Source organism: Danio rerio, chromosome 9 (genome assembly GCF_052040795.2).
Source record: "Danio rerio strain M-AB ecotype USA chromosome 9, GRCz13ab, whole genome shotgun sequence".
Lineage (NCBI taxonomy): Eukaryota > Metazoa > Chordata > Actinopteri > Cypriniformes > Danionidae > Danio > Danio rerio.
The window spans coordinates 29,968,949-29,981,770 of record NC_141029.1 but is presented as its reverse complement, the minus strand read 5'-3'; the positions used below and the strand labels follow the sequence as shown (position 1 = coordinate 29,981,770).

The 12,822-nt window shown below is 36.9% G+C and overlaps 1 protein-coding gene across 12 annotated transcripts in view; it reads left to right on the top strand.

The window, feature by feature from the left end:
• Positions 1 to 12,822, top strand: part of kcnh3 (potassium voltage-gated channel, subfamily H (eag-related), member 3) — a 202,250-nt gene that overhangs the window by 152 nt on the left and 189,276 nt on the right. For 5 of the 12 annotated variants that reach the window (XR_015499465.1, XR_015499464.1, XR_015499471.1 and 2 more), the window contains exon 1: positions 1,080 to 1,519. The exons of the other annotated variants lie outside the window; for them this stretch is intronic. Coding sequence is in view for 1 of the 5 variants with exons in the window: in XM_087267913.1 (XP_087124039.1) it covers positions 1,444 to 1,519 (76 nt within the window). In the remaining 4 variants the exon portion in view is untranslated. Of the gene's footprint in view, positions 1 to 1,079; positions 1,520 to 12,822 lie in introns of those variants that run through there. 12 annotated transcript variants of the gene reach the window in all.

Here is a 12,822-nt window from a genome sequence, read left to right as displayed (position 1 = left end):
GTTCTTACCGGTCACGGTGTAATGGTTTAACCCACCTGTCCTGAAGTCTTTTCTTTTCATTATATTATTTTTGCAATGTAAATATCGCTGAGGTAAGATAACCATAAGTGGCAAAGTGTGTAACAAGACACAAGTTAAGAAAAATGTATATGGCCTACTAATAAGCTATAGTTTAAAGTGTGTCCTCTGTTGAAATATTTCGGGCATCTGGAATGTGAGTCCGCTGGCCAAGGTGACATCTAACTTTTAGGACAGCGAGTTTAAGCTTTGCACTGCACATATATGACTTATTTAAATAAGCCCTATTATGCTGTGATAGTTTAAAGTGTAGCATATGTTTATATGAAATATTTCTACCTCACAGTCGAGCGAAATTGTCAATCTTATTATATGCACAGTGTCTAGAGACTGCAATTTCTTTAACTGCACAGGAAAATGACAACAAACCCCATTCCCCCTCGTCACTCTGTTATTGTTGACAGCAAATCAAATATAAAAGAGCAAGTCAGGGATACCAGCAGAACACTTCTGCACACACTGTTTGATTTATCAAGGATGCTAGATGCTATGGATCTGGTTTAAAACACAGGTTGTTTGTGTTTTGAAATGTTTTAATTAAAGTTGTCAAAAGTTGTAATTTTCAGCTATTCAAATACTTGTATTTGTTCTTGACTGAACATGATTTATCGTATATTACTTTAGCCTATTTGCTTTTTTTCATAAATAAAAACATGGTTTCAAGAAAAAAAATATTTCGTAGGTTGTACAAATCTGATCTGAACCCAAAGTTCCCTTCATATGTTTTCTGTCATGCTATTTATTAAAAATATTTTAAAAGGAATAACAGGTTTTGCTAACTACTTTTCAGTGTCAGCATTATGTTTAATAATTTAAGATATTTTTCATTGAAAAGAATCTGCTGTTTAAGCTGAATAGAGAATCTTCCATAAATAATAAAAACACAATGAACTAGTAGAAGGATCCTCACCAGACTCTGCTCACCACGTGACATGACATCTGCTGGTTATAGCAACTAGAGAAAACCAGTAATATAGATGTAGAGAAGGGATCGTGGTGGCACACCGGAGTCCACACGGCATCAGTGCGCAGTCGCCTCACCAGTCAGAGCTCCTGTCTCCAACGCTGCCGTTACGCACAGGTTCATCTCGTCTCCAAACACCTGATTTACAGAGACACGTACGCGGATTTTCACCCTCTCTATGAAAGAATGTAAGGCAGATATGTAGGCTTTCCTCTGAAGGATATGGTCACTGTTAAGCTGCCAAAGTGGAGCCGCGCGTATCACGGATCGGGGCGCTCCTGCAGGGTCTAGGATGCGCGCCCGGAACATCCCGATTCTTACCCGGGTTCGGGGCTGAGCAGGACTCCGCTGCCCCTGCTGGGCGCAGAGGCGGGAGGAGGACGCAGTCGACCCGCACCAGGATGCCTGTGATGAGAGGTCTGCTGGCCCCGCAGAACACCTTCCTCGACACCATCGCCACCCGTTTCGATGGCACCCGTAAGTGCGCAGAACCTACCAACTTACCTTTCTTTCACCAAAGTGTCACATGCAAATTCAAAGTGTACAAAGCGAATTGAACAGCCAAAGCCGTTTGTACCCTTGCGTAAAATCTAGAAATATTTTAAGTGTACAGGTTGCATAGTTGTGTTGTAACATTGTTCTGGGTAGTTGGCAGTGACAGCAGGTATACTGTACTACTGTTTTAGACAACATTCATTTTATATTTTAATGCATGCCGTTTATAACTCGTCCTACTGAAAAGCTTCATGGAATATTTGTATAATATATAAAAAAACTGAAATTTTAACACAGCAGTAGAGTACTATTTAAGCAATCTGCAAAGAAGTTTAAACAGTGAAAACATTCTTATCATTATATTATTATTATTTTGAATATATGAATTTGAAATATTCATGATCTTTTTAACCTCATCTTAAGTTAATGTCCATGTCAGCTCTACCCTTCAATTGTGACTATTCTGACTGAATTAAATTCAGTCTTAAAGAAACTGATTTAAGCTTTTTCTGATTTCGCTGTATCGCTAAGATCAGGGTGCTGCGTATCTGCTTATTTTGGTTGTTCTTCTGTGTTCTAATCTGTTCCCTGGCATCGCTAGTACATTTTGTCTCATTTTCTTCTAAGCATTTTTTAATTACATAATCTGAAGAATGGAAGCAATCTAATAAGATTTCACAGTGTGTGCTTGTTATTTGTCTTTAGAACACTCTTGATATCTGGATGGTTCACAGAAGGTGATAGAGGTTAAAAATTCTTTTCAAGGGGGAAAACAGGTGTGTGTGTGTTTGTGTGTGTCGCTTCTCCAGCACTGCAGATGACTGTCAGAAGCCACTTTTGAACTCTCTTCCTTTCTCTGGGCCGATCTTTCATCTAGAACCACAGAGAGTGAGTCTGTGGAAATGCTGCTCATGTTTACTTTGTGAAGTATTTTTGAACAGAAGGGATGAGTAAGTTGTGTGCTGCTGTCCGGGTGAGCAGTGGGTGTTTAGGTGGGTGGAGGGTCGCTAACATACATCTTCATGTTCAGAATTTTGTGTTTGTCCAGTGGTCAAAATAGTCTTGTTCAATAATTCATGAGAAATTGATTAGCACAATCTTTAATTTTCATGAGCCTGGCCTTTTCTTTTAAAGAGTCTGGATGAGACAGACAGTTGAAGTTCATGAGGCCATTCCATAAACAATACAATTGACTGCTTCAGTAATAGAGACACAAGATGTAAACAATGTGCATTTTACAAAAAATGTTGTGAAAAGAAAAAGCTTGCCAGCAAATTCTGTGTAAATGTAAATATTTTGTTGCCATGACAATGCATGCCATAAAGCCAGTCACCTTAGAATGAGATTAAAACATACAGCTTAAGAAATGTGTTAATTTTAATGGACAAATTCTACAAAAGCTCATTTTACATTAATTGAATTTTTTTCTTGAACATTTACATTTTTTATTGAACATTTCATACTTTAATTTACTTGCAATAGTTATTGCAGCGTATTATGCATAATATATTCAGTCATTAGGCATCACTGTGGCAGAGTGGGTAACACAATCGCCTCACAGCAAGAAGGTCGCTGGTTTGAGCCCCGTCTGGTTGGCATTTGGCATTTTCATTTGCCAACCAATTGGCATTTCTGTGTGGAGTTTGCATGTTCTCTCTGTGTTCGCATGGGTTTTCTACACAAGTAAAAAGACATGCGCTATAGTTGAATTGAATAAGCTAAATTGGCCGTAGTGCATGTGTGTGAATGCAGGAGTGTATGGGTGTTAACCGGTGTTGGGTTGCGGCTGGAAGGGCGTCTGCTGCATAAAACATGTGCTGGATAAGTTGGCGGTTCATTCCTTTGTGGCAACCCCAATTGATAAAGGGACTAAGTCGAAAATCAAATAAATGAATGAATAATCAGTCCTTATGAAAAGTAACTGGTTACATGTAATTAGCATTATGTCACATTAGGGCTGGGCTGATAAATGAGAATATATCGAATTGCGATAAAATTAATATTCATTTACTATCTCAATAACAATAAACTCTGGACTTTTTTACTCTATATTGATCTAAGAGCCAATCACAAAGCAGACGTGTGCGACAATGGGAATTTTATAGTGTGTTGATATTAGACATTGTACTGAAAATTTTCAGCCACCAAAAGTTTACTTGCTTACTTACTCCCATCAGGGCCGTTTATGTTGAAGTTGATATTTAGCCGCAACATGCTGGCATTTAGTAACATCTAATTTTTACAAGGTGGGTCATTAGCCCAATGCTCAACCCCTAACATGGAGGACCAGGAAATACACACATACCCTTTGGACATTTTAGCTTACCCAATTCACCTATAGCGCATGTCTTTGGACTTGGGAAAAACCGGAGCACCCGGAGGAAATCTATGCCAACACAGGGAGAACATGCAAACTCCACTCTGAACTGACCCAGCTGGGGCTTGAACCGGCAAACTTCTTGCTGTGAGGCAACAGCACTACTCACTGCACCACCATGTCACCCCACCAAACATTTATTGACCAAAATATGTTATACCATTTAATGGACACTCTAATTTTTGTAGCTTAAGTCATTGTCTTAAATACGGAGGCATTTACAACTTATTTCAAAATATATCAATATTGTTCAGTATGGAAAAAAATTATCGTGATAGCGTTTTTGCCATATCGCCCAGCCCTACATCACATTCCAAATGATTGCAGTACCTGTAAATGGATTATTCACAATATTTATAAAATATGGATTATGTGATTACAGATGTTTCACACAGTTTGCAAACAATTCATATTTTTTATCTTCCCTGCACTGATTACATGTACCCAACCATAAGCCACGCTCTATAGAGACACAATGCTATAAAGTGTTACTCAGCATACAGTGCCTTACAAAATCTGGACTGAAAACTCAAAATCTTTAAGTTTTTGTCAGGTTGTTTATTTGTTAGCGACTGTGCACTTAATTTTTTGCATTTTTATTGGTAAATCACCCTTTATTGTTATGCAGCCCCCTGCTATAATTGAATATCCCCCTGACTATCAATGAAATGGAATATAATACTGGAAAGAAAGGCTGCAGAAGAACATCTTCTAGAGGTCCTTTGTGGTCAGAGTTGGTAAAGACAATGATCTAGATTCAGATCAACGTTTGTCACTTTATCGTTTATTGCATTGCACATGGTCATTCAGCTGCATTTAAACTCAGCATGACGTGTCCTATCAAAGGCTTTTTTCTGCCGTTTGATGCCCGAGAAAAGGAGAGAAAGAGCAAAAGGGAGAGTTTTGTGTTGCTGGCGTGTTGCTGTTTGTGAGGAGTTCAAAGACAGGCCCATGGAGAGAGGGTTAGTCGCTGTAGACACTGGCAAACACTGGCTGCATTACAGTGGGGAACCTCACATTCACACATTCTAACAGTAAATAATGGAACTGTAGCTTGTATTGAAATACAATAGGTTTGAAACTGATTGGATAAAAAAAAAATATATAGTTATTTCTTTTCAAAGACATTCATACTGATTTTTAAAATTCTATTCTATTCTAGTCTGTTCTATTCCATTTAAATGGAACATATTTGCTTAGGAGGTAGTGTAATTTATAAATGATTCTACTCTTTGTTTTCATTAATGCAAAAAGGCTAAAAAGCTCAAGCAGTCAGAAACATTCAGCTACAGTGTTCAAACACAGAGAGCAGAGCTTGCCTGAGGTAACGGAAAAAGAAGCATCATTTGCTAAATGTTACATCTACACTAGTGGCCAAAGTTGATGTCTGGAGGGAACACTTGCACATATTTGCTTTTAATGCCTATAACATTTATTTAAAACTATCAAAATAAAAGGAATCATTTGGGAAGATGAAAACACTGAACTTGCCTAAGCATTTGATTGGCAAAAAAGACAACTACAGCTAATCATGAAGTGTTTTTAATATGCAAAAAGTACTTAAGGAAAGGAAATAAACACTGACTGGAGTTTAATCAGTTGGTTGATCCCTAGTAGCCCGCAGGCCTCTGTCCATCATGCACTCTTAACCATCCACATATAATTGGCTTCATCACTCTGTCTCCTCTCCGCTAATAGCTAGTGTGTGGTGTGTGGTCTGATGAAGAATGGCTGCCATTGCGTCATTCAGGTGGATGCAGTTCTTTTAAGCTCTTGATTAAGAAGACCCCCCTCCCCCAAATCTGTAAAGAGATTTGAGTAAAATTCTTAGTGATTCAATGAATTTTTTTCCTTATTCTGTGTATTTTGTTGAGGTGTTTATGCTTTTAGAATTTTATTTTGGGGCATTGGTATTTCCTACCAACATTTTTTGATGTTAAAAAGTTTAGAAAAGTTATATTTATTGACATTTTTAATAGTTTTCAGTTGTTGCCTGTGTTGCGAATTATGGAACAAAAACTTGGTAATGAACTGCCAGTACTTTTACAGTTTTTATGGACTTATTTCTATATTTATAACTTCAATAACATATTGTAATATGTAACATATTGTTTCAAAGCACCAAAATGTCGATAAAATTCCCTTTGTTAAAATGCTCAGTGCAGAAATAAAGTACTATAATGCAATTCATAACCATCAATAAATAAATTCATAACCATCAATAAACAAACCTGTGAATCACAATAATAATTACACCTAATTAGCGGATTTTTTTACAATGTAGAAAAGCACTATGTAAATGTAATGAACGTAGTAACGTAGAAAATAAATGTAGAACACACACACACACACACACACACACAACTACAACTACACAATATGTCTAAAAAAATAATATTGTTGTGTTGAATTAGTTGACTTAGTTGTTGTGCCCAGTGTAAACAAAAATTTTTTTGTGTACAGTTTAGCACTATTTTGTGACTTTTTCAGTGTTTATTAGCTAGAACTAGAGTCTGTTTTATAACCAGACATCTTTAGTACAGAAGGTATTGGATTTGATTGTGCTTCATATTCCCATCTCCATATTTAAAAAGAAAAAAACAACAAACTGCTGCTGCAGACAAGATCCATTTGATTTACTCTAGGGTGTTGTGGTAATTTGTAAATGACAAAGGGAAGTTGAAATACAATAATGGATTGTTTTAGTGTCAGTGTGGATCACAAACAATGGGAAACATCTCGACTGAAAGGCTAGCATGATTTATTTTGATGCTTATTTTCCTCTACACAATAAAATTAATGTAAAAGTGAGAATTTTATCATTTAACAACATCCATTGTAGTTGACACATGAAGCAAAGAAAATAAATAAGTGATCTTTAGAAAAAAAGTGAAAAAAATTGAAATATTTGTAATAGATTGGTGCTGTAAATTACAGTTATTTCTATATATTCTATAGTTTGTTTCTTAGAAGATATATTGTTTCAAACTACTAAAATGTTTATAAAAGTCACTGTGTTAAACTGAAAACATCAATCGATCTTTAAATGACCCACAATGCAATTCATAACTATAAATAAACAAAACACACATGTAAATCATAAAATATGATACACTGTTAATTATCATATATTTTATATAGTAGATAAGTAGGTCATGTATGCCTTTTTAAAAAGGTGTGAAGGTTTTCTACATTGCCTTTATCTACTGCTGATTTCACATATACAAAATATATTATATCTACAGCTCATCCAAAAGTTTAAAAAATACTCTCATTAAATTCAAGTAGTCTGAACCTGGCAAAGGCATTTTACAATACACATATAGTATGTATTTATAACTTTGCTGTCTTCCTAGATTACATCGACCAACCTTACAACTAGATAGATTGTTGTTGTTGTTGTTGTTGTCTACAGAAATTGGTTCTCTGAACATGGAGATATCAGACAGACTGTCCTCCATCTGCTAGAGATGTGTTGATCCCTAGACATCACATCTCACTGCACATTTAGCACTTATCTCAATATGAGTTTACTAAATCCAGCAAGCCAAAGTGTTCACGGTGAAGAGCTTCAGACTGAGAAAGAATTTAAAAGAGATAAAGGATGGGAAGATTTGGTCTTTGTCATCCGTATTCAATCAAATATTCATTCAGAGCATTCAGCACATTTCAGACAGAATAAATGCAGGCCTTTCCATTCACCAATCACACAGCTAATTACACACCCCCTAGCAAAACGAGTGCAGTCATCATAATTAACTATACCGCCAGTGTCAAGAATTCGGCTCGTCCTGTCTAAGCGTTTGTTAAATCTCTGAATCAGATGAGAAAAAAAACTGAACAAAACATAGACTGATGGAATTCGCATACACTCACATGTACACAATTACTTTCTGTTTGTGACAGAAGTGGATGTTTTCTTGATTTGAGGTCTTTTGTTGAGTAATGTTTTGTTAATATACACTGCTGTTCAAAACTGTAAAAAAAAAAAAGAGTAATAACGTGAAATAAGATATTCAAAGGGCCATGTGACCCCCCTCATATGGTTCAAGTCAACCTCAGATTTGAAAAAAAGCATCATAATGGGCGTGAAGTGCTGTTAGCAGAAGGGGAATAGATGTGGTAGAGGAGGAAAAAAAGAGGGGAGCAAACAACTGTTGTCATTTGGCTCACAAAATGAAACACAAATCTTTGACAACCATAGTTTACAAATACGCAGTAAGTAATTTAATGCCCTGCTGCATATGTTATTTGTAGTTTCATGTACACATTGGCAAAATACAAATTGGCAAACACAGCAGCACGGATTTAAGCGATGTGTCTGATTGGTAATAAATTCAACTGATAAAAGACAAAGTCTGCCATTCTCCAGTTAACCTACAGCTCTCCCAACAGCATGCTTGCTGCAAACCAACAGCTTTACCATATCGGCCCTGACAGCGTTGCGGGGAAAAACATGCAACAAACCCCGTAAATTGTGGAAACAAACACATACGACCCTTCGTGAACAGCTAAATACTGCGTGCTGTGCACGGACGCGGTCTCACCCAGTCATTGGTCTCAACGCCTGACAGGTCTGCCTTGGAAAAGCACATGCTCTCATGAAAAATTAAAAAGCATAGGATAAGAAAAGTCTGCTATGAATAATAATGAGAAATCGATGCGTCATCACTCTACTAGAAGATTCACGCTACATCACCGCCCCAGAATTTTTTTAAAAAACAAGGAGATGAAATTAGCTGACAAAGGCTCAAGATTATCCAGTTTTTCCCACAGTTAAAGCTGACAGGGGCTAATGTTGCCTAAGTAATGCTCAACACACACAAATCTGGTAAAATCTAAAAAAAAAGTACTCCAGGGTCTTGAACCTTTAATGTGATTTTAAAACTGACATTTCAGATTTATCACTCCAGTCTACAGTTTCAGTTGTTCTTTAATAAATATATAAGTTGAAATCTGTTAACTTGTTTAAAATTATACTGACCTCAGTATGTATTCATCATTCAATAATTCATCAAGTATAGCTAAGTGAATATATAAGAGATGTTTGTGGGTGTGTATTTCTGTAACCTAGTCAAACCTCATCTGCCAACACTCTTATTGAGCCAATGGGTCCTCGTATTAGTGAATCGTCTATATTAATTGTGTTCGTCTGCTCTCTGTAATCAGGTTAGAGTATGCTCACCAGATGGACCCTTTCTTGGCTCCTGTGCGTCTGTGTGTGTGTGTGTGTGTGTGTGTGTGTGTGTGTGTGTGTGTGTGTGTGTGTGTGTGTGTGTGTGTGTGTGTGTGTGCGCGTGTGTGTGTGTGTGTGTAAGTTACACAAACACCCTCAAACACATTTCTCTCGCTTAAGCCCATCAGGTCGCCTGGAGACCCTCCTTCCCTGTTTGTCCCAGTCAGCCATTTTGGACAGTTTTTCTTGCACCTGTGTGAAGTAGTCAGGTCTGTTTGCTTCTTCCGTTCTCTCTCTCTCTCTCTCTCTCTCTCTCTCTCTCTCTCTCTCTAACAAACAATCTAGAAAACCCTAGCAACCACCATACATTGTGCTAGTAACAACCTTGAAGTCATCATGAAGCAGAAGTTAAGATTGTCCTTTTTCCATCAATGTGGTTTCTGAAATAAGAAAGACATGTAGATTCATGCTTGATTTCATCCATTTGGAACTGATTGGATTGTTGAAAGATCATTGGCATTGCTAACAAAACATAGGACGATTTTAATGCCAGTTTACACTTAGTTGTGGAGGATTACTTTCCACTGGAATCACCTATAATCACATATAAACCTATAATCACCTATGATATCACGCCAGATTACTGGAGATACAGGACATAAATGAGATATCTCATGTGAACAGAAGTGAAGGAAAGTTATTTTGAGGGGGGAGATATGCTTATTGTATTTGATTAAAGATAATGAGAGCAAATTATGTTTTTTTTTCTTTTTTTTTTTTACAAAATAATGAAGCGCACAGAAACATGTATAACAAGCATAGAAAGCAAGCATACATATAAAAATATTAACATAAAAATAAGAAGAGTAAATTTGGATTTTGTGTCACCTTTAAACACCATGAACCCTAGCAACCACCAAACAATTCCATAGCAACCATCTAAAAGTTTAATAGCAACTGAGTAATGCCACACCACCTACTCAGATCATCCTTTCGAGAAAATCAATTGCAGGGATGCACAATATATCGGCGACCATATCGTTATTGGCCCATAAGTGCAAATTTTAATCTGATCATTATCGCTCCGATATTAAAATTAAACCAATATCTTTAACCTGATAGATTACATAATTGTACAGAACTGCCTGCCTCGCACATGCGTGAGTCGAACTTGTTCAGACTTGTCTATCGGCATAAAGTTTTGAGTTCGGCTGCACTATAACGAAGCCTCCCTGGCTGCATTGTTTATTTCTTCAAAGTCTTTCTTGTGTAGTATTGCTGTGAGTTAATAACTCAGTAAGTAACCATCTTGCTTATCATTGTTTGACAGAGTGTCATTGTGTATTTTGGTTTAAATCGCCTCAGGAAATGTGTACTGTGAAATGTGTAAACATAATAGCAGTGATGCACACGTGCTAAACAACTCGTTGGGTTGTCTGTAATCTAAGTGATTTATTTGTTATCATCAACGCGTTGCTTGCATTTACTTGCTTGTTAATTAAATCCCATTTTATTATTTAACCTATTATTTTTATGCAACACTTAAGCTGCATGTTAATTTGCTAAGTGAAGAAAAGGAAATTATTTTTCTGTGAAATCGATAGTATAGGTCTCCATAATCAACTTGCAATTTTGAAACTGAGTAGGCCATTCAGTTCACAAAATCAGTTCAAACTTTTATGAAGATTTTAAATAAAATCAGTTGTTCACTGTATAAAAATATAACATTTAGATATATTAATATTTATCTGCTAATATATTGTTTATCGGCCAACTTCAGCAACCATTCACAATAGCTTCCAGAACACGCCCAATTCCACCAAATAACACCCCGTGACAACAGCTCTGATCAACCATCCAGAGAATTTTAGAAACCAAAACACTCTAGCAATGATCAAGCAACACCCTAGCAACAACTCTCTCAATACTCTAGCAACCATCCAAAGAGCCCTGCATCACCTAGAGCTGTTGTACAAATCACTCAGATTACCCCAGCACCTCATTCAAACACATTTGCAACCAACCAAAAACCACCCCAGCAAAACAACTCTGAACATGTTAGCAAATGTTGTGTATGAGAGAATCTTGGTATAATAAAACTAGCAACCTGACATTAGTGGTCAGTGCTAAAACTATGAAGTTTTGCCAGATACTTTTGTTACCATGGTGAATTTCTGTAAGGGTTACAGTGGCTGCATTTAAGAGTAAACAATCCATTTGTGGAAGCAGAGAGGGTAGCGATGATCAACAAAATCTCAAAATGTCCAGTTGGTGTTTTCAAGGCGATTCAGCACAGGCTATGGCTGTCTCATGAAGTTAACATGATGACCCAAGTGGAAGACTGGCTTTCTATCAGAGTTTTGTTTGTGTGCGTGTGTGTAGGGCTGAGAGTCTCTCCCCAGGGTGGTGTACTGACTCCATGGTTAGGCACAATCTGCCCCTCATTATAAAAAGAAGACAAGGAAACATTGGCCACCGGTGAGAGAACAATTGAGAGCGAAACAGAGAGAGAGACAGGCTGTGAATGACCTGAGAGACAAGTCACACAGAGCATTCTGTGCCAACACGAGAAGCATCAAAATTGACATTCCTGTCAGAACCCTTTGTGTGTTGTGAATGAGAGGTACAAACAAAACTGAAAATTCACTCAAGCGCACAGTACAGAATCTGCAGGGCAGAATGCTGCAAGAAGACGTGCAAAAACAGCCATTAGAAAACAAATGGTTCCTGCTTTCTGATTGGTTGAAATGAGCTTGCAGTTGTAACTTACTCTACAAAAATATATATGCATCCTAATACATAAATGCAATATCTATTACATTAATATGGTTCCTCATGTGTGGTTCCATTCATCATGTAATCCAGAGAATATACTGCAGTGTAAAAACAGTTGTAAAAACAGATTAGTTGGCTTTATTTTAAAAAGTGAGTAAACGGTGCTTAATTTGAACTGGACCCTGTTTTGGGAAATGTCAGATATACATATTTTGCATTCCGGTATTTATTTAAATGGATCTGGCATTAACTTGTGTGTGGGGAATACCTGCGACGTTATCATCATACACAAGTTAAAGTAAAAGTCACATTTAACTATTGGCCCCCAACAATATTTTCAGCCAATCATCTTTCTTATGCTTATGATCACTCTCATTGGTTGGTTTTGTTTCGCGCACAGTGAGCAGTGAAAAAAAATAACACCATAGTGGCCTACCTAAAGAATATTTGTAGTTTTAAAATGGCAAAGATGCAGTCACGTATAGTTTAATTTTTTTCAAAAACACGAGTAAATCTGATTTTGAGCCTGATCAAACAAGATCTTGAGAGGATTGAACTGCGCAAATGGATCAGGATAGCATGAGACAGAAGAAAAGCGATCTCAAGTCAGACAGAAAACATGAAAGGTAACTGTGGGCTCTTCTTAAAGTTTCGTCAAAGTGAGTCATTTAATTACCTTTGTTTTACTTGGAAGTGAACTGAATGACAGTGGAGTTAGTATACTAAATAGTGATGTTTTGTACGATTTATGTTTGTAGCTACATGTTTGTTTTTATCCATGATTGACCCAAAACATTATATGGCACGAAATAATAAAGACCGTTCAGAAATGTGATGCTTTTATTGCACTAACACTGTTTAATGACGTCATGTTCCTGGAAAACTGAAACTGTTTGGTGGACGTTGGTCACGGTAACTTTTATTTCCTGGTTTTGTTCCGGAAATTATTCATTTACA